The sequence below is a fragment of the Papio anubis genome, chromosome 13 (genome assembly GCF_008728515.1).
Source record: "Papio anubis isolate 15944 chromosome 13, Panubis1.0, whole genome shotgun sequence".
NCBI classification, from domain to species: domain Eukaryota; kingdom Metazoa; phylum Chordata; class Mammalia; order Primates; family Cercopithecidae; genus Papio; species Papio anubis.
In genome coordinates, this window is record NC_044988.1 from 78196121 (window position 1) to 78217284 (window position 21164).

At 38.1% G+C, this 21164-nt stretch overlaps 1 protein-coding gene across 2 annotated transcripts in view; it reads right to left on the reverse strand.

Moving 5' to 3' along the window:
* Positions 1–21164, reverse strand: part of CTNNAL1 (catenin alpha like 1) — a 72546-nt gene that overhangs the window by 9417 nt on the left and 41965 nt on the right. For both annotated transcript variants that reach the window (XM_003911393.3, XM_009188352.3), the window contains exons 10-14: positions 20884–20976; positions 15937–16087; positions 5814–5851; positions 578–628; positions 344–498 (exon numbers count right to left, since the gene is read on the reverse strand). In XM_003911393.3, the coding sequence (XP_003911442.1) occupies positions 344–498; positions 578–628; positions 5814–5851; positions 15937–16087; positions 20884–20976 (488 nt within the window). The remainder of the gene's footprint in view (positions 1–343; positions 499–577; positions 629–5813; positions 5852–15936; positions 16088–20883; positions 20977–21164) is intronic.

Below are 21164 nucleotides of genomic sequence, written 5' to 3' on the forward strand. Positions count from 1 at the left end.
CACTGTATAAAGGCATAAAAGGCATGTTTTGTTAACGTACTGATGCTGGCTGGGAGAGGCATCAATATTCAGGAAAACAAAAAAGCAGGAAGTAAAATTATTTCAATGATGGAAAGAGTGGGCAGAAACCTAGCAGAAGATCCCTTCTAAATGTAAATCCTAATTAAATACATGTGTCTTCTTACTGCATTCACTTAAGTAACTTGTCATAGTAACTATTCTTAGTCTTTTACCATATATTTGATACTGACTTTAACCTATCAATGATTTCACATGGAACTTTTTTTCTTTATACCAGATATTATCATACTGATTTAAAAAATAAAAATTCAACTACATTTACCTAGTAAATAAATACAGAGAATAGGCCATACTGGACATGTTCCGTCCATATTGAACAATCTCATTCTCCTGATCTTCCCACTTCTCAATTTCGCAGTCAGCATCAGAGGTGAGCAAACCCAGCTTAAGTCCAAGCTTTGCTATCTTGGCTTGCTCCTACGAAACATACATTTTAATCACACGACTTTATCACTATTGATATAAAAGGCAGATTAGATGTAGGAATAGGTCTTACCTCAGAGTCAGGCTTGTCTGGCTTTAATGATTTCAGGTTTGCATTATTCTTCTGTGACAATAAAAAGATTAAGATTATCTTAAAAAGCAGTACATTAAACTGTAAGGAAATGCAGCAGTAATACAAAGCATAACAAAGTACTTGTAACAACAGTTTAAAATATTCAGTATGTAATGACTGAATATTTTACCAATTGCAAATACTCTACTAGTAGGTGAGTTGTGAGTTCAGCTTTGAATAGGTTGTTAGTTTGAAATCTGGAGCCAGAGAAAGCAGGTCAGTGCCCTCTGTGCTCTGTGGCCTCTGTGCTTACAGCTGCTCTCCTCTTTCCACAAGAGCTTCCAGGGACACAAGACAACTTCTGCAGTATTCCTGGAATCCAATTACTATGCCCCCAAACCTCCCTGGCCTCTCTGTTCAACAAGATTCTTAAAATACTTGAATTATTCTTATGAAATGATATATTAAAATTAGCCACTATATGTAGTTTTCTATACATTCCTCATGTTATGACTCCAGAATTCAATTCCTTTAACTAATTTGCTCTTAGAAGGCTAAATTTCAGCACTCTAGTTTCATTGATATCCCAACTGCTAATCTCATATCCCAAGGTGTAAAGAGATTATACTTAGGATTCTGAATTTAATACGTGAACCAATGTTCAATGGTTCCCTATTTTTGAAAGAGAGAGTTTGTTTTCATGTAAACTATCTGCACCTCAGAGTGTATTTTCCCTAGAAGGGGAGAAAATATTCCATACTAGTTAGTTACCAGGCTAGTCCACTGATGCCAGTGTACTTGAAGAATAGAGCACCAGGACAAATCACACCACCACCAATAGCAATATTTCTTTGAAAAATATATTCCGAAGTTCTCTGAAGCTGATAGCCCACAGAGGGGGTTCCTCCAACTCTGCGATCTGGTGAAAGCTCCCATAGTAGAAGCAGGAGTTCCAGAACGGCTAGGGTTTGTAGAGAAAAGGGGGCCAGCAGATGCAGGGAGCCAACTTTTAAAAATGGAAACATATACTTAAGTCGTACACACTCACAAACACACATCGGGTATGGATTCACATACATGCACACAAAGTATAAATTACAATAAAACAAAACACTCATGTGTCCACTTAGCTTAAGGAGGAAAATGATCACAAATACTTTAAGGAAAAAGACCTTCCCATACATATAATTTTGTTGCCCTTATTACCATGACTTGTTACTTCTGACCAACTATTCTGTCACTAGTTTCACCACAGAACAAAACAGTCTCATGGAGTTTAGATCTGCTCATGGAACATAGCCCTTTTGAGATTTTCTAATGATGTTTACTATTAAATAGGTGAAGGATAGAAAATGAAAATAAAGGAACTCCTGTTACACACACACAGAGAGAGAGAGAGAGAGAGAGAGAAAGAGAGAGTGAGAGAGAGAATAAACATATATGACCAATGATCTGTCTGGCTCCTCCTTGAATGGTCACATCATCTTTATCTCCATCCTTGGTCGAGTTGACTATAGGCAATTGAAAAAACATTTAAAAAAGTAAGGAACACCCTCAAGGTTTTCAGGTTTTATTTTATTTGGAATTTTATACCTTATATTATTCTTTTAAATTTAGTTGCATTTTCATTATTTTTATTTTTACTTTTACTAATGATGATGATTATTAAAGAGTTTGACGACGACTGAAAGGTGATTGCCTGAAAAGGTAAATAAACCATCTTAATAATGTAGCCAAGTTTGCCATCTAGTGGACACTATTTTGGAATGCAGTCAGATGCATTCATTTCAGTTACGTAAAGCTAAAGACGTCAGCCCCCTAAATATAAATAGCACCAGACTCTAACTTTGCTTCCTAAAAGACAGAACTATAATTTCCTAGGAATATAATTAGCTATGCTATCCTCAACTAAGAAAATGTTTCATGATTCTGAAATGATTTGTTACTAAAGACAAAAATACTATTCAGTTGAATAAAATCTTTGCTCCATTCAACCTGTTAAAAGCTTTGTGATGCCTTTTCTAATTCTCAAAAAATTATTTGTAGTAGCCCTAAGTTATCACACTTACAAAAACAGTAAGTCTATCATTACTTGCTCAAACCCAGTAGGATATTAGCTACAAAACCATCTGTTAGGGTTAAGTTAGCTTCAAATAACAAAAGTAGACAAATTGCTATCCGTACTTTCAAACTGTTCTGACAATAGCTTACGGCACAGAAACTGTTTTCTTTTTTTTTAAGTCACAGAATTAATTTGCAGTATTGTGATTGCTTTTTCACCAGCTACATTCAGTTCCTAATGTTATATTTCAGTATTAAATACCAGTTCCTTTTCAAAAAATGTACTAATTAAGTTTGGACCATTTTTTGATTTGGGGATTTGATTTATCATTTGTTCTTCTCCTACATCATCAACCATTCCCAGGATCACTTCTACAACTCCAGACTTAAGACTTTTATATCTCTCTTCATTGCAAGTTCTTTCTTCTGATACTCACCATCTGTTCTTCACCACACTGTTACTATTGATAATCATCAGTAATTTTTCTCTCTTCTCTATTCATTTTCTTTTTATACAAGTTTAAACCTATCCAATACAGTAGCCATTAGCCACACAAGGCTACTGAACATTTAAAATGTGGCTAGTCTGGATTGAGATACACCCTAAGGGTAAAATACACACCAGAGTTTGAAGATTTAGTATGACAAAATGACTGTAAGAAAATTACCCTAATTATATGTTGATTACATGCTTAAGTGATAATATTTGGGATATATTGGATTAAATAAAAGATAGTAAATTAACTTCACAAGTTTCTTTTTTAATACGACTACTATAAAATTTTTAATTATATATATGTCTTGATTTATAGTCATCCCTCAGTATGCTCAAGTCCTTTATATAAAATGGCATATTATTTGCATATAACCTATACATATCCTCCTGTATACATTAAATCATCTCTAGATTACTTATAAAACCTAATACAGCCAGGCACGATGGCTCATGCCTGTAATCCCAGCACTTTGGGAAGCCAAGGCGGGCGGATCTCTTCAGGTCAGTCTGGCCAACATGGCAAAACCCTGCCTCTATTAAAAATACAAAAATTAGCCAGGTATGGTGGTGAGTGCCTGTAATCCCAGCTACTCGGGAGGCTGAGGCAGGAGAATCGCTTGAACCTGGGGGGTGGAGGTTGCCGTGAGCTGAGATCACACCATTGCACTCCAGCCTGGGCGACAGAGTGAGACTCCGTCTCAAAAAAACAAAACAAAACAACTTAATACAATGTAAATGCTATGTAAATAGTTGTTAGCCGGGCGCGGTGGCGGGCGCCTGTAGTCCCAGCTACTCGGGAGGCTGAGGCAGGAGAATGGCGTAAACCCGCGAGGCAGAGCTTGCAGTGAGCTGAGATCTGGCCACTGCACTCCAGCCTGGGCGGCAGGGCGAGACTTCGTCTCAAAAAAAAAAAAAAAAAAAAAAAAAAAAAAAAAAAAAAAATAGTTGTTACACTGTATTTGGCTTTTAAATTGGTATTTTTATCATTATATTGTTATTTTGTATTTTTTTTCCCCCAAATATTTTTGATCTGTAATTGGTGGAATTCACAGATGTGGAATTCACAGATGTGGAAACTTCAGATATGGAGGGCCAACTGTATATTTCTATTGATCAGTGTTGGGCTAGACGGTAAGCTTCACAGTAGCAGAGGCCATGCCTGTCTTTTCCATTGACTCAGCAAATTATCAAATTATTTTATGAGTGTCAAATTTGTGCCAGACAGTCAAGGCAAGGGGAATACCAGACAGTCTAGGCAAGGGGAACAAAATATTTTTTTAAATCCCTACTGTGGAATTTATATTTTAGTGTCTTTTTCATCATTCTTTCATCAAGGCCTAGCAAAATGCCTGGCAAACAGTAGGTGATCAAGAAGTATTTAATATAAAATAAATATTTTTGTCCCTCCTTGACCTATAATTTGGCCTATTATGAATATTGTGAGCCATCAAAGTACTCCTTTCTTTGTGATTGAGAAACTGGGTATAATTTTACACTGGGCATAATTTACAAGTCTTTCATTTTTCTCATTTGCTGTCATGATTACTTCCTGCTCAGAAACTACTTCTACATGGGCCATTGTTTTCCTTTACTTCTTAAGTTACAGTTATTAGGACACCTGGTAGTTTCAGAAGATTAGTCCTTCTTGATAATTGATTTTTTTTTTACTATCATTTCTACTTTCCATATCTATCTTATTCAAAACTATAACTTTCCATAGAATGATCTCTATAAATGAATTGCTAAGGTCATCAAAATGCCACCTGGGTAACATGACTGATGTTAAAATGCTGTCAGCCAGAAGATAGCGATTTTCGTTCCTGTCATTATTTTTTATTGTTGTATTGTTATATTTTTTTCAAATATTTTTGATCCACAATTTCCTTTTTTTTTTTTTTTTCTTTTTTTGAGACAGAGTCTCACTCTGTCGGCCAGGCTGGAGTGCAGTGGCACAATCTCAGCTCACTGCAACCTCTGTCTCCCAGGCTCAAGCAATTCTCCTGCCTCAGCCTCCTGAGCAGCTGGGATTACAAACATGTGCCACCATGCCTGGCTAATTACAGTAGAGATGGGGTTTCACCATGTTGGCCAGTCTGGTCTCGAACTCCTGACCTCAGGTAATCCGCCCATCTCGGCCTCCCAAAGTGCTAGGATTATAGGCATGAGACACCATGCCCGGCCCACAATTTCCAATATTTTTGACCCCCAAAAGGGATCTTGTGACCACTACTTGGTTAATATACCACTCTGTATCTCTTCTCTTATGTATGACAGGACATATTTTCATCTAGGTAGAAAGCATATGAAAGTCCTTAGTTTGCTGAAAGTGATTCCAACATGACTTTGCAAATTAGGGAAGAACAAAACAACTTCTGACCTCAGATATGGCTTTTTAATATCTTATTTATTTATTTTTATGATGCTATTACTGGGATATGGCTTTTTATTAATCACAAATTATGTTATCTATTCTCTCAAACCCCTAAACTTAAAACAAATATTCAGAGTATAAGCCACATCTAGATTGCTACCCAGAATAACAACTCTGAGGTCAACATTAATATCCTAACTTTTTTCTGTCACGTCAATTATTGGTGGTGGAGAGAGTAGCAACAGGCAAGAGCATAATTTGAATTCTGAATAAAAACATTCCAAAATGTACATTATTTTTCTACTTACCATTGGCTTTGGAAGTGAAAGGTAGCCATACTTCTCTCCTACAAATAACACATATAACTTAAAAATTTTTCTATTAATATATTTTTCTATTACTCACACTTAACTTTTAAAGTATTAATTAAACAAACAGGAATGTTAGTACATTAGTTTTGATAACTTAGTCTATTCATTACATAAAATTCAGAAATAAAATTGTAATTTGGCTAGTGAACATGAAGACTCTCAACAGCTACATGTCTAAGGTACCTATGCTGGCCAATCTCCACCTCTCCCAACATAAAGGGAGACTGGCAAATGTCCCACTGACATTTACTGCCACTTACAATCAGCTTCATTCACAGAGTGCTCCTTTTACAGCAGTTTACCTCTAATGAAACCTGATTCCTCTTTTATCAGTACCAGTATCTGCGCTTCTTCCATTGCTGCAAGTCCCAGACCAAATAATTTACAACTAACCTCATAATGTATTCTCTCGGTCAGGGAAGAAGAAAACCCTCTGTACAAGATAGGAAGATGAAGTAAAGCAAATAACAGGAGGTTTTTTGGTTGTGAACTGACACATGGCATGAAGCATGATAATGAGGAAAGGAAGGAGATGGGTAATGCCCACATCATCCCTGCCCCATCTATCATCTTTACAACTTTCAGGTCCTGAATACAGTCAGGTTACAATGAATGATAGACTTTTTATAAAAGCTGGTTTGTGACATCTGGAGTAAAAATTCAAGACCTACATAGTAATTGCTTCTTGAAGAAAAATTTCTTCTTCAAGGAAAACAAGTATATTTAGCTATAATAGATTAGTTTGAACCATATGAAATTGCTGGTATTCAACCATTTTGAAATTTCATATGGTCCAAACTAATAAAAGTAAACATAATATAAGAGCACTAAATCACACCTTTTCTCATAGAATGACTATTACATGAAATGGGCAAATCTGTTAGTCTCAGAATGGCTTACACAAATATTTAAAATTTCATCTAGAACTGTACTATTAAATGTGGAACCTACTAGCCACATGTGACTATTTAGCACTTGAAATGTGGCTAGTCTGTACTGAGATGTGCTGTAAGTGTATAATACATAACAGATTTTGAAGACGTAGTACAAAGGGAGAAAAAAAGATGTGAAATATATTAATTTAAAATATTGATTATACATTTAAATGGTATTTTGCATATTTGGGTTAAAAATTATTATTAAAACAAATTTCACGTTTCTTTTTCATTTTTCTTATGCCAACTAGAATTTTTTTTTCTTTTTTTTTCTTTTTTTTTTTTTTTGAGACAGGGTCTTGCTCTGTCACCCAGGCTGGAATGTAGTGGTGGAGATCACAGGCTTACTGCAGCCTCAACCTCCTGGACTCAGGTGATCCTCCCACCTTCTGCTTCCTGAGTAGCTGGGACCACAGGCATGTGCCACCAGCTAATTTATTTGTATTTTTTTAAGAGATGAGGTCTCACTATGTTGCCCAGGATGGTCTCAAACTCCTTGGGCTCAAGTGGATCTTCCCGCCTTGGCCTGCCAAAGTGCTGAGATTACAGGCATGAGCCACCGTGCCTAGCCTAGAAAATTTCAAATTACATATGTGTCTCACATTCTATTTCTCTTGGACTGTGCCTATCTAGAAGAAGAACTGTTGCTAAGAGTGAATTAATGGTACTTGAGAATAGCTTTATGATTCAAATCATTTCCTTGTAATGTCAAAATTGTAAGGGAATTTTATTAATTAATGGCTTTCTGATCTCAGAATGGTGAGGGGAAAAAACTTAAAAAGGAAGAGGCTACTTTCATGCCTTGTCTCTAAGCTCTGATGCAAAAAAAGTGCCCGATTTAGTTGCAATATTAACAGAAGATAGTCTTCAGGTCACTCAGAATTTCAAAATTCACCATCTGTCTTAATTCAAAGTCTGAATCCTGTCCATAATATCCTTTAAAAAGTGGTCTTAGCACATTATAAAGAGCACATTAAACAGAAGTAGGAACCCAGGCGTGGTGGCTCACGCCTGTATTCTTAGCACTTTAGGAGGTTAAGGCAAGTGGATCACCTAAAGTCAGGAATTCAAGACCAGCCTGGCCAAAATGGTGAAACCTCATCTCTACTAAAAATACAAAAATTAGCCCGGCGTGGTGGTGCATGCCTGTAGTCTGTTCTTTTTTCCGTTTTTTGTTTTGTTTTGTTTCAGCCTGGGTGACAAAGCAAGACTGTCTCAAAAAAACAGAACAAAAAACAGAAGTGGGAAAGTACTAAAAATAAATAAATAATAAAAAAGAATTTTGAAAGGGCACCATCATTACTTAAATGTAATCAGCTACAGAAGTAATCTTGTATTATCTAACTTAGTAATCCTCTATAGTGCCCATGGCCCTAAAATGTTCATATTCACTCCCACAAGTTGGGGCAAAACCAACTGTTTCAGTATCTCTTATATCTCTAAGATACCACAGAGTTAAAGAAAGTAGAATGTATAAATAAATGCATTGAGAAATAAATCCAGTGAAAAGAAAGCTTTTATGTAATCTGGTTTGCTACCATTTTCATCCACCTAGTAGTATTTATCACTTGATAGTTCTAATCCCTCTGGTCCTCTTACAGATACTTTGTTTTGCTTCCTATTCCCATCCTTCAGTTAGACTCAGAATGATTTATACGAATTTGAGGATAATTGCAAAATTGATCATTTTTTCAGATAGGCCTCCTCCACATACTATGCAGGTAAGATTCTTCTTTCCCCCAGTGCCAACAGAAACCAAACAAGTTGACAATAACACAAGAAAAAGCAATCTAATTCTAACAGAGATCTAAATTACAGTTAATTATAGACATTATTTCCCACTTTTTTTTTTTTTTTTTTTTGAGACAGAGTCTCATTCTGTTGCCCAGGCTGAAGTGCAGTGGTGCAATCTCAGCTCACTGCAATCTCCACCTCCTGGGTTCAAGCGATTCTCGTGCCTCAGCCTCCCGAGTAGCTGAGACTACAGGTGCACGCCATCACGCTCAGCTAATTACAGATGTTATTTCTATGTGCATCTAATTATTGCCATTGATTCTAAGCAGAAAAAAAAAAAAAAACTGGCTCAGCCAGGCATGGTGGCTTATGTTCCTAATCCCAGCACTTTGGGAGGCCAGTGCAGGAGGGTAACTTGAGGCAAAGAGTTCAAGACCAGCCTGAGTAGGCTGGGTGCGGTGGCTCACGCCTGTAATCCCAGCACTTTGGGAGGCCGAGGCTGGTGGATTACGAGGTCAGAAGATCGAGACCATCCTGGCTAACAGTGAAACTCTGTCTCTACTAAAAATACAAAAAATAAATTAGCCGGGTGTGGTGGTGGGCGCCTGTAGTCCCAGCTACTCGGGAAGCTGAAGCAGGAGAATGGCGTGAACCCAAGAGGCAGAGCTCGCAGTGAGCCGAGATCACACCACAGCACCCCAGCCTGGGTGACAGGGTGAGACTCGATATCAAAAAAAAAAAAAAAAGACTAGCCTGGGTAACACAGCGAGACTCCCATCTCTGGGGGGAAAAAAAAATTATCCAGGTATGGTGGCCAGCACCTATAGTTCTAGATATGTGGGAGGATCCCTTGAACCCAGGAGTTTGAGGCTGCAGTGAGCTATGATCACACCACTGCACACCAGCCTGGGTGACAAAGTGAGATCCTGTCTCTAAAATATAATAATAATAATAAAATAAACTGGCTAAATTATGTTTAGCTGTTATATCAAAGAAGTAGCATAAACAAACTCTATCATACTATAAACATTAAAAATAGTTGGAAAAACAGGACTATTTGGAGAAAATATACTTAGTACAGATTTGATATATAGAATTGTCTTCAAAGCACTGTCCTCAACGAGGTGTTGTATGTTTAATACTCCCTAAATCCAGTTTAGTCAACACTACAATTGTGCCATCTTCTGAGTTTATACCTTCATATAAATTAAGTTCGCAATTAAGTTCAAAGGCCCTCTCATCTTAAGGGAGCACTGCAATTATTTCTTATGAAAACCTAATTGAGAAATGTTCTCAGTTACAATATGTAGAGCCTTTCTGTATATCTACAAAATAAAGCTAATTCCCCAAGAATGGAAAAGACTTATTATTTCACTGAAAATGTGCTAAATTATCCCTGATTCACATTTCTTATAATTAGCTATCTTTAGTTCTGGAGGCACTCTATATAGTATGATCAATTAAAAAATTAACATCCCCAGACCCACTTAAAATTAATCCCTGACCACTAAAGGATAGGCAGCTTATCAGCTAAACTCAGGAGCAGGAATGAAGTATTCTATTCTTTTTTTTTTTTTTTTTTTTGAGACGGAGTCTCGCTCTGTCGCCCAGGCTGGAGTGCAGTGGCCGGATCTCAGCTCACTGCAAGCTCCGCCTCCTGGGTTCACGCCATTCTCCCGCCTCAGCCTCCCGAGTAGCTGGGACCACAGGCGCCCGCCACCTCGCCCGGCTAATTTTTTGTATTTTTTAGTAGAGACGGGGTTTCACTGTGTTAGCCAGCATGGTCTCGATCTCCTGACCTCGTGATCCGCCCATCTCGGCCTCCCAAAGTGCTGGGATTACAGGCTTGAGCCACCGCGCCCGGCCGAAGTATTCTATTCTAAACCCAGCTATCATCCTCCAACTCCTCCCTCTCCCTCACCTCCATATTCAATTGACCGATAAACTCTACCAATATTAGTTTTTAAATTCTTCTTAAATTAGTCCCCTTATCTTCATCTTGACTATCATCACCCTAGTGTAGGCCATCATCTCTTCTCTGGACAGATGACTCCCTTGTTGCAGGCTCCTACCATCCCCAAATAAATTCATCTTTACCCACGAACATGTTTATCTTCCTGTGCCCCCATTTTAAGTGGCATCCAATCTGCCAAACGATAATGTAAGTGCAGGGCTATGAAATAGGGCTACCAGGAAAATGAGAAAATGAAAATTTCAGTAGAACTGAAAACCAAATTAAGATTCTTGGCAGGATCCTTGATTAAAAAAAAAAAAAAAAGTGGTTTATGAAAGTATGCCATCCATGATCATAACTGCCCTACATAGTTTAGTTAGAGCTGCATCTCTATAAACTGAAGTGTAGTCATATTTACTCTGAAATGATTCAAATAGAACAAAGGGAATTCAGCTTCCTTAAAGGAGGGATAGAGACTGCAACCTCTGAGATAAGGCTTTTTTCTGACATTTATTGTTCAAAATAATCTCGAATTCTAAACTGACATATATTCACCACTAAGGAAAAGTGGAGTCTTTTAGGTCTGGTCCCTTCTAACACAAGGGCCACGGCCTCTCTGGAGGTTTGGGTGAGAAGGCAGAATGGGATGAAAGCAGAAGACAGGAAGACAAGTATTGATTTTTACCTTCTTGAAATAATCCCAGGAGGTCCTTGTGTGAAATTTAAGTGTCTGGGGTTAAGGTGAACAATGACCTAGCTCTCAGACTAACTTTTAGCATGTGAACACTAAAGCCTCCCTCTTATTGCTTAGCGTGATGTTTACCACTTAGTTGGATGGTTAAATGATACTTACAAGTGTGTCTGGTAGTTTGCCAATCACAGGAGTCAAGTTATGCAGAGCAGAACTAAAGTGGCTAGAATACAGCAATGGCTTTTCAACAATAGTCATAACAGGAGTTATAACAGCAGCAAAGATAAATCAGGACCTGAAGAATACACCTTTGTATGAAAGTAGTGGGCAGGTGCAAGGTAATGGGCAGGTTTGTCACACCAACCATGCATAACAGGAAGAACAACACTGTGGCACTGGACTCAGTTCAGTCAGTAATGGTTAACCCAGAGTTGGACTTCTTTGAGGAAAAAGCTATGCTCATGAGGTTCATGATAAAAATCAGGACAAATAAAGGCAGTACACACAATCAACCAACTCCATCTCAATGAACCCTACATAAACCCTTTCTGAAGAGAGAGGCACTTTCCCAGTGAAACAATAGGTGTCCCATTGACTAAAGGCTGAGGAGTTTCCCACATAAGAAGGAATTTCTGTTCCATCCTTAGGAAGTTTGGGTAATGCTGATTTTTTGAACATAAGTTAACTGAACCTAAAGAAGAGATTATTTATATAATATCCAACTTGAAAGTAAAAGAAACTACAGTGCTCATGTAGTCTGAAAACAGGTATAGGATGTGCAAGCACTATGACACATTATTTCATTTATGTCCATTGAAATAAAGAAACAACTCAAAACGGCAGGTAATGTGCCCAGGATTCCATTACTAACAGATTGTTTTATCTCTTCTGTAATTTAGCCGGCCTCAGACAATAAGTGGGCCAACCAAAACAAGAATCCAGTCATTACTTGTTCCTTGCTCTGTACTTCCTGGGATCTCTCAGTCATTTCTGGAATAGCTTTGGGAGGGAAAAAAGCAGAACTCAGAGCTGCAGTCTGAGCATTTTTCACAGAATTGGTTCATTCTCGTTAGAAAACTTTAGGATTGGAGTGGAGTTTAACTGCTTGAGTAATGGAGTATAGGTAGTTAATAAAATTTCATCTTTGGCATCATTCAAACCTCAGTAAGGGTCCCAGCTCCTGTAGTTTACTCACTGTGGGATACTTTGAGCCTCAGTTTCATCATACGTAATATGTGGAAATAATACCTGTCTCCAGGTTACTGAGAGGATTAAATGAGAAAATGGACATCCAGTACTTATGAAAGTACCTGGAACCCAGTAAATTCTCAATAGATGGCAGCTACTGTTATTTTTATGGTTATAATAGTCATAGACCCCTGAAGGATCATGTTTACAATGTTATCCACACAGACCTTAGTAGCCTGTGGCTTTTACTTTTCCTTAAACTTCCCTAGCTATTTTTTTTTAAAGAGCCTAACTTTGGTAGAAGAAAGGCAAATCTCGGAGACAGAAAAGGAGGACACTGAATTAATGTTGCATTAGATGTCCGGTGAGAGGAATCTTTCAGAGGGTGTCAATTCACCATTGGAGAAGGGATGAGCTTCATTTGTACAAAGCAGCAAGGAGTTTACCTTTGCTTCTGCAGATCTAGAGATTTTTCTATGGTGGGGCCAGACAGGCTAGTCCTCCCTAGAGTAGAGTAGGAGAAAGGACATAGGGAGAGAGGGATGCCAGAAAGTCGGAGAGACTGAGGTTAAGGAAGAGAAATCAGACCTAATGTTTTCTCATAAACTATTTAGTTTTACTGCAAGGTAACAGTGGTCATGATGCTGAGGCTGATAGAGGTAACATTTATTGAGAATTTACTGTGAATTAACTTATTTTATTTAATCTTCACACTTACCATATTAGGTAGTTTTGTCATCATTATCCTCATTTTGCAGATGTAAAACTTGAAGCACAGAGAGATTAAGTTAGGAAATAGCAGAGGCAGGATTGGAACCTAGGCTGTCCACTTCAGAACCTGGATTTCTTTTTTTTTTTTTTTTTTTTTTGAGACGGAGTCTCGCTCTGTCGCCCAGGCTGGAGTGCAGTGGCCGGATCTCAGCTCACTGCAAGCTCCGCCTCCCGGGTTCACGCCATTCTCCGGCCTCAGCCTCCCGAGTAGCTGGGACTACAGGCACCCGCCACCTCGCCCGGCTAGTTTTTTGTATTTCTTGGTAGAGACGGGGTTTCACCGTGTTAGCCAGGATGGTCTCGATCTCCTGACCTCGTGATCCACCCGTCTCGGCCTCCCAAAGTGCTGGGATTACAGGCTTGAGCCACCGCGCCCGGCCTAGAACCTGGATTTCAACTTCTACCCAATTCTATCCCTAACATGAGATTAGCACTCAGATCTCAGAGGAAGGAAGAGACCTCTTGATGGAAAATGCAACTTGGGTTTGTTTTCTGTTTTAAGTGAAAAAAATTACTTGTATTTATAGAAAGAAAACCCCCTTGCCAAGCTTATCAACTTTTAATTGCTACTGTAGTTGCTACTCAGAACATCGCCTGGGATTAAGGCAGAGAATAACTGTTAAATGACTGCTATCTTTCTTGAGAGGGGGGAAAAGGCTGTTATAACTCCTCTTCTTAAGGAAATAAAAGATAAAAGATAGACCAAAATGTTGGTCTAACAGCCTGGTTGAGAAACTGTGAGGATCTTAAACACAAAGAGGAAGGGGGCTCAGGCCCTTGGTCAAGAAGACTAGAACCATGTCCGTTTCAGATGATGATGAACTCACTGGCCTAGGGACACGGAAGAAGTACAAGTAGTGAAAAGTCAGCCATAGCCCATGTTTACATGAATGAAAACAAAAACCTATTCAGCACTGAAAACAGTATAGGAGAAACCTGTACTACGCTTAATGGCATTCTGGTAAAGAGGAGAAGCAACTGGCCAGGCTTGACACCATATTCTTTTCAGAATGGCTGCAGCTATTAGTAAAGCTTCTCACAGTGCACGTGGAACACGTTTACAAGTACGCAGAGTCAATCACATGCCAGAAAAATAGCCATTCTGTGGTACTCCTCCAGCCTCCCTATTTTCATGAGCTGATGACAACTGATAAAGCCAGAAGACAATATTCCTCTGGCCTTTAAAGAGAGCCAGGCAGGATAAAGACACAGTGCACGGTATATTCTATGCCCAGAAGTCGAAAGTACACTAACTTCAGGTAGTGCTCACAAAAGACTTTTAGAGCTGACAGGTCACTGAGATCACTCAATCTAAGACTTTCATTATTGAGCCAAGGACCCTTGGGCTGAGAGCAGGGAACAGCCTAACACCAGTTTCAGAAAGAGCTGGGCCTTACAGATACTCCAGGATAACCCACACCAGGTATCTTATCACCACAGCAAGCCACTGCTCTTCATTTCCCAACAGTCCTTAAGGCTAAGTGACCACTCTTCCTTTTAAAGGTGGATCAATTATATCATTTACCTTTTAATATCTGAAATTTGGCTCATATAAAAATCTATGTAACTATAAATATGTTACAAAGCATCAAAATCATATGCCATTTGACTATTACAGAAATTTTTAAATATGGAAGCATGGTAAACATTTATCATACTTTCCAAATGTTACAGCTATAATTCTATTATGCCTGATTTTTAAGCAAATTAACATTTATCCTAAATGAGTATTTTTAAAATATGAAATGTTTAAATGGGCATACTTAGTAAAAAATATGTAATTTGATATAATAACTTTAAATGACATTTTATTTAAAAAAATAAGCAAGCTTTGACACTACAGAAGCCATTTGAAGAGAAAAAATATAAACATGTAAACATAAATAACAGGACACACAGTACAATGGGAAATAAACAAAACTTCCACTCAATATTAAAATAAAGAATAAAAATGATGCTTTCCTATACATTGTATGGCGCTATTCTACATGTTGTAGAAATACCAATGAACTTACCCACCACAGGCAATATTCCAAGATTATGTAGTCATCAAGGAAAGAGATTCCATCCAAGTGGAAGGAAAGCAATTCAAAAATCAAATAACTACATTCATTTCATTATTAAGTTATTAGAATTAAAACAGAGAATTATTGCATTATAAAAGAGCTGTTGCATTATAACTAAACAACAATTTAGAAGAAGTAAATGACAATTTCAACAGGAAAACTAGAATGTTAATATTAATTCAGAGATCTACTATGCTGTTTTTGTTTTGTTTTGTCTTGTTTTTGAGACAGAGTCTTGCCCTGTCACCCAGGCTGGAGTACAGTGGCGCCATCTCAGCTCACTGCAACTTCCGCCTCCCGGGTTCAAGTGATTCTCATGTCTCAGCTGTAGTAGCTGGGATTACAGGCACACATCAACACATTCGGCTTATTTTTGTATTTTTAGTAGAAACAGGGTTTCACCATGTTGGCCAGGCTGGTCTCGAACAACTGACTTCAAAATGATCCACCTGCCTCGGCCTCCCAAAGCACTGGGATTACAAGCGTGAGCCACCACACCTGCCCTACTACACTGTTGTACAACAAACTTTACTGCTTGGCTACTAAAATAAAGGAGGATAAAATAATATTTTTGTAATTTTTTTGTGAACAATATTTTACTACAAAAATAACCCAGCAGGGTTACAACAAGAATTCATTTGCAGTTGAGGTTTGGCATTAAAAAACTAACAAGAGTTACATTAAAATAATAACACATTTCGTTATGTGGATAGTTTCTCACCTCGTCTTCCTTCAAACACATCACTGATTTCTCTTAGCAGTGTTGACATGTCACTAATTTGGGATTCCCAAGCTTCACAAAACACATCTAGGTTTTCTTTAGCAATTTTACTAGATGGATGCAATGTCAATGTTTCAGCAGCAGAAATTATCTAAAGAAACACAATACACACCTGTGTGAATTTCAAAATCTTAGCCCTCAGAATAACTTTGGAGACCAAAGGTAAGTAAATCTGCTGTTCAATTCAACTCAATAAACAACTATGAAGTAATTTCCATACACAAGCTCCATGTTGGGCAATATGAAGACACACAGTAGGACAAAATTTGCTGTATCTTATAATCTGACCTGCAGATAAATAGTATGCATTATTATATACAAACCTGCATTCAGGGAGCAATTCTCTTCATTCAAGTAAAACTGAACAAAGTTGTTCCCATAGAATAATTCAAAGAGTTATACTCAGACCATAAAAAGTGTACTGTATACAGAGTAGCAAAGGTAGCAGTAATAGTGGTGGTGGTAGCAGCAGTGGTAGTAGCAGGAAAGGTAGTGATAATAATAAGTAACATATATATACACCCATAAGTAGTTGGTAGATACATGCTTGAGATACTGTGTTTGTGTTTGAGATATATTAATACATTAAAATCACCCAAAATATACAAATAAAATACTACTTTTCCCAAATAAGCATTGTTCCCATCTTTCAGCTGGAAAAGTTGAAGCTCAGAGATACCCAGTAACTTGTGCCAGATCCTATTACAAGTATATACAGAGTTGATATCTAAACACAGATCTACCTGATTCAAGTTCAGGCTCTTTCCATCACATCACACTGCCTCTCACAAAACACTTGTAAAGAGGGCAGAAATCATCCTGGTACTTTTACATACCACCACATGGGCTGAATAAATGTGTTGAATAAATAAATGAATTGTTGCAGAGACTGCTATGTTTTCATCAAAATCTGTTTGTCTTCCCTCTGGATACACAGGAAGATTACATTTCCCAGCCTCCCTAGTGGAGACGTAAGGCCAAGAGACTGAGTTCCGTCCTCACTTGAATGTGGGTCACCACTTCCATCATAACTGATCCAAACCTCCCTCATGCCCCTCAGTGCTCTCTCCCTTCCACATCTGATGGTTCAGTGCACAGGATCCAGTAGGGACTCTGAGGTCCTAAGGGCTAACGAGGCACAAAATGAAAGGAGACCAGATTGCCAAGAGGGAAAAAGACATACCATTAATCAGGACTTAATACAAGTGAGAAATAAACTGCTATTATATTAAGCCTGAGATTTTGGCATTTGGGGTTTTATTTAGTGTTAGCTACTACATGAATGAATTAATGAATCAATTAACATTTTATCTTTCATATAATAATCACTCTCTAACACAAAGGACTTGATGGATGCTAATTGTAATGTAGGCAGAAAATAGATGGCTGGGTTGAGTCTTCACACACCTCCTGACCTGACATTCAATAGAAATTAAACTTTAGCTTCTACCTCAAAATAGAAGCCATCGACCAGACCAACCTACCGAAATCTCCTGATGGCCCATTAAATAAAACACACACACACACACAAAGATCCAGGATCTAGGAATTCAGAGTTCAGTCTTGATACATTCACAGCAGATCCTTCTACCACTTCACCTTCTATTCATGACAACAGTCCTTGATTCTTTCTACCTTCTTGTTTCACAGACTGGGGATATTATATCAAACACTCATCCAGTAAGTAGTATTTTAGAGAATCCACTATGTGTAAAAATAATACTAGGTGCTGGGGATAAGGTGATAAAAAAGAAGATAAAAGCCCTCTATTATGAAGCTTATACTCTAGTGGGGATTTGGAACAATAAACAAGCACACAATTAAAATATTATAAATTATGATAAGTGCTATGAGGGAAATTAACAGGACAATGTGATAGAGATGCCCATTACTAACAAGTGATGTTGCTGTTCCATGGAGTTTATTATATAAGATTATTCACACACACATATGTATACAACTAACACGACTATTCATTCACCTACTACATACTGGTAGGCACTGTGTCCACATTCCAGGTGCTGGGGAAACAGCTGGGAATGAAACAGATAAATGTCCCTGGCTTCATGGGACTCACCTTATAACAAGCAGTGGGGAGAGACACAATTAAAATAAATTATAAAATATTTTAGAAGGGAATAAAAAGTATGTATCAAAATAAAGGGTGAGAATGATGGAGGGCTTTAGGTGGTCACAGTATTTTAAGTTAGAGGGTCACTGAAAAGGTAAGGGAGCTACAGGGAAATCGAGGAGCAGTCATTTGGGATGAGGCAGAAACATTTCTGGAGTGTTCGAGGAATAGCAAGTAAGCCAGAGGAACAGACTGACATGAGCAAAAGGAAGGTGGCCAGTGGCCATGTAATGGATAAGCATAGATGGTAAAATTTTCTTCTGAGTGAGAAAGTCATTGGAGAACTTATAGAAGATTAATATGATCAGGGCCATGTTAGCTAATATATTAATAGTTGGTTCCTTTGAATGAATTACAACTAGGTGCTCCTCCCTCTGGGGTGGGCATAGTGTCAAAGGCACAGCACTTGCCAAACAGATGGCAGTGTTACAAGAACAAGGTTCCCCTCTTCAGGGAAAGCAGGCACATAACTTGCCATGGACTACAGGCTAGATTTCGGCATTGCTCTCCTCTCAACTAGTGTACAAACTGTTCAGTTGTTCACTCAGTATGTCTAACATTTTAAAGGAAGTATAAAAATAACATTGCCAAAGCAGAGATATCCAGAAATAAATTATCCCAGAGGCATGCTCAATGTCCTTAAATTATCCTTTTGTGAGGCAGATGGCAAAGACTAGGAGTGGAAGCTGAGGCTTTGGGAACAGAAAAAGCTTCTCAAGTTATACACGTTATTAACAACATGCTCTGCCACTATCCTGGGGAAGAAAATATGACTATTCCTAATATCTCTGCTGCAATAGAAACAATAAACCAAAAATTGCAACCAGATGGCAAGCAGGGCCTCAGGATAGGAGCAACAACTGATTGCATATGGCAGGAGAGTCAAGCCCTCCAGTTCTATTGGAATACATTCGCAGCCAAGGCAAGAAGAGTGACTCTCATACCAATATTGAAGACACAGTTTCTCCCAGCAAACATGTCCCCTGGTTGTAATAAAGTGTTCAGCAGATAATCATTGTGGAGGTTCATTCATATAATTCCTGCTTTCATGATAAGCCTTTGACACTGTTCTCTACAGGAGAGCATGAGATCATCCCTCCAACATCCAACATGATTCTCCTAGAGGGCACATGCCGTCATTGAGTCTAGGTCACTTGCACTGTTCTCAGCTATAAATCAAAGATCCAGGGACTCAACCTCTACTGCCCAATATTGCAAGTTAGGAGGAATCCTTTTGGCTGACAGTAAATAAACGGATATAAATAAAGTATAAATTAAAATATAAATAAAAGAACAACTGCAAAACTTTATTTTACAGCTTAGACTCTAAAAAAGAAGGCAACAGCTGGGCACGGTGGCTCACGCCTGTAATCCCAGCACTTTGGGAGGCTGAGGTGGGGGGATCACAAGGTCAGGGGTTTGAGACCAACCTGACCAACACAGTGAAACCCTGTCTCTACTAAAAATAAAAAAATTAGCCAGGTGTGGTGGCAAATGCCTGTAATACCAGCTACTTAGGAGGCTGAGGCTGGAGAATCACTTGAACCTGGGAGGCAGAGGCTGCAGTGAGCCGAAATCGCGCCACTGCACTCCAGCCTGGGCGACAGAGCGAGACTCTGTCTCAAAAAAAAACAAAACAAAAAAAAAAAAAAAGGAGGAAGCTCTGTCTTTAAACACTTTCCTTAGATTAATTTGACAGGAACAGTATTAAATGAGATGATCAGTTTTAAAAAAGCTTTTAAAAAGATTATAGGGACAAATGTTACCTCTACTATAGAAAATCCAGAAAAAAAACCCTAGCTACACAAGGATATTGTCATATAGGTATTTTCATATGTATATACATTTCTACACATATGAAATTATGGAAATAATTTGTATACATACAAATCTGTACCCTACTTTTTTCATTTAACATTGAACAGAACATTCTTTCAGTGGTTGCTAATTCTGGTTATCATAATTATTATTTTAACACTATAATGTACTATTTGCCTAATTTAAGATAGTTATTTTGCTTCTGATTGGATCTTTTTTTTTCCCCCAGATATGGACACTTGCTCTGTCACCCAGCCTGGTGTACAGTGACACAATCATAGCTCACTACAGCTTCAAACTCCTGGACTCAAGCTATCCCCCTGCCTCAGCCTCCTGAGTAGCTAGGACTACAGGTATGCACCACTGCACATGCGTAATTTTTATTTTTTGCAGAGACAGGGTCTTGCTGTGTGACACAGGGTAGTCTCAAACTCCTGTACTCAAGTGATCCTCCTACATCAGCCTCGCAAAGTGCTGGGTTACAGGTGTTAGCCACCATGCCTGGTCCCAATTGAATCTTATAAGTAATATCATAACATTGTTTTGTTTGTGTCTTAGTCTCATGTCCTAATTATTACCATGAAACGTATTTGAATATTAGGTTGAAATGTGAATATTACATAACATATGGCTTCTTATGTCATGATAACTTAATCTCCAAACATGTTATAGTAAGTACATTGTAAACAGCTTCCTTTAAAATAGATATAAACTAGAGTATTAGTTAAATGAACCAGTCTCCAATATGGCAGATGACCAGCTCCAATGGAAGGTTAGCCATGTTCTGGCACACTACCAACAGAAATTCCATTATCTTTCTTTCTCTACATAGATGTGGACTTTAGTTACGAAGAACCATTTATAGCTTCCATCCACACAATTTGTTACAACACTCAGATAGGACACAATACAGAAGGAGCAATCTGCTATTACCATACCTGTTGGCCAGTCACCTGAAATGTCTCCTCTGCATGTATACAGGTTATTTCCATAGGTTCTGTCCCAGATATGTGTCGTAACAATCGACAGGTCTACAAGAAAACATGTCTACAGTTAACTTTCACATCCTCATCCTCCACAATACATAGTATCATTTTATAATTAAAAAGAAAATTTTACAAATAAAATTTCTTAAAACCTATTAAAATAAACTTTAAACATTACTGAGAAGATTATTATAATATTATATTGGTCACCAATAGATTCTCTGGGAACAAAG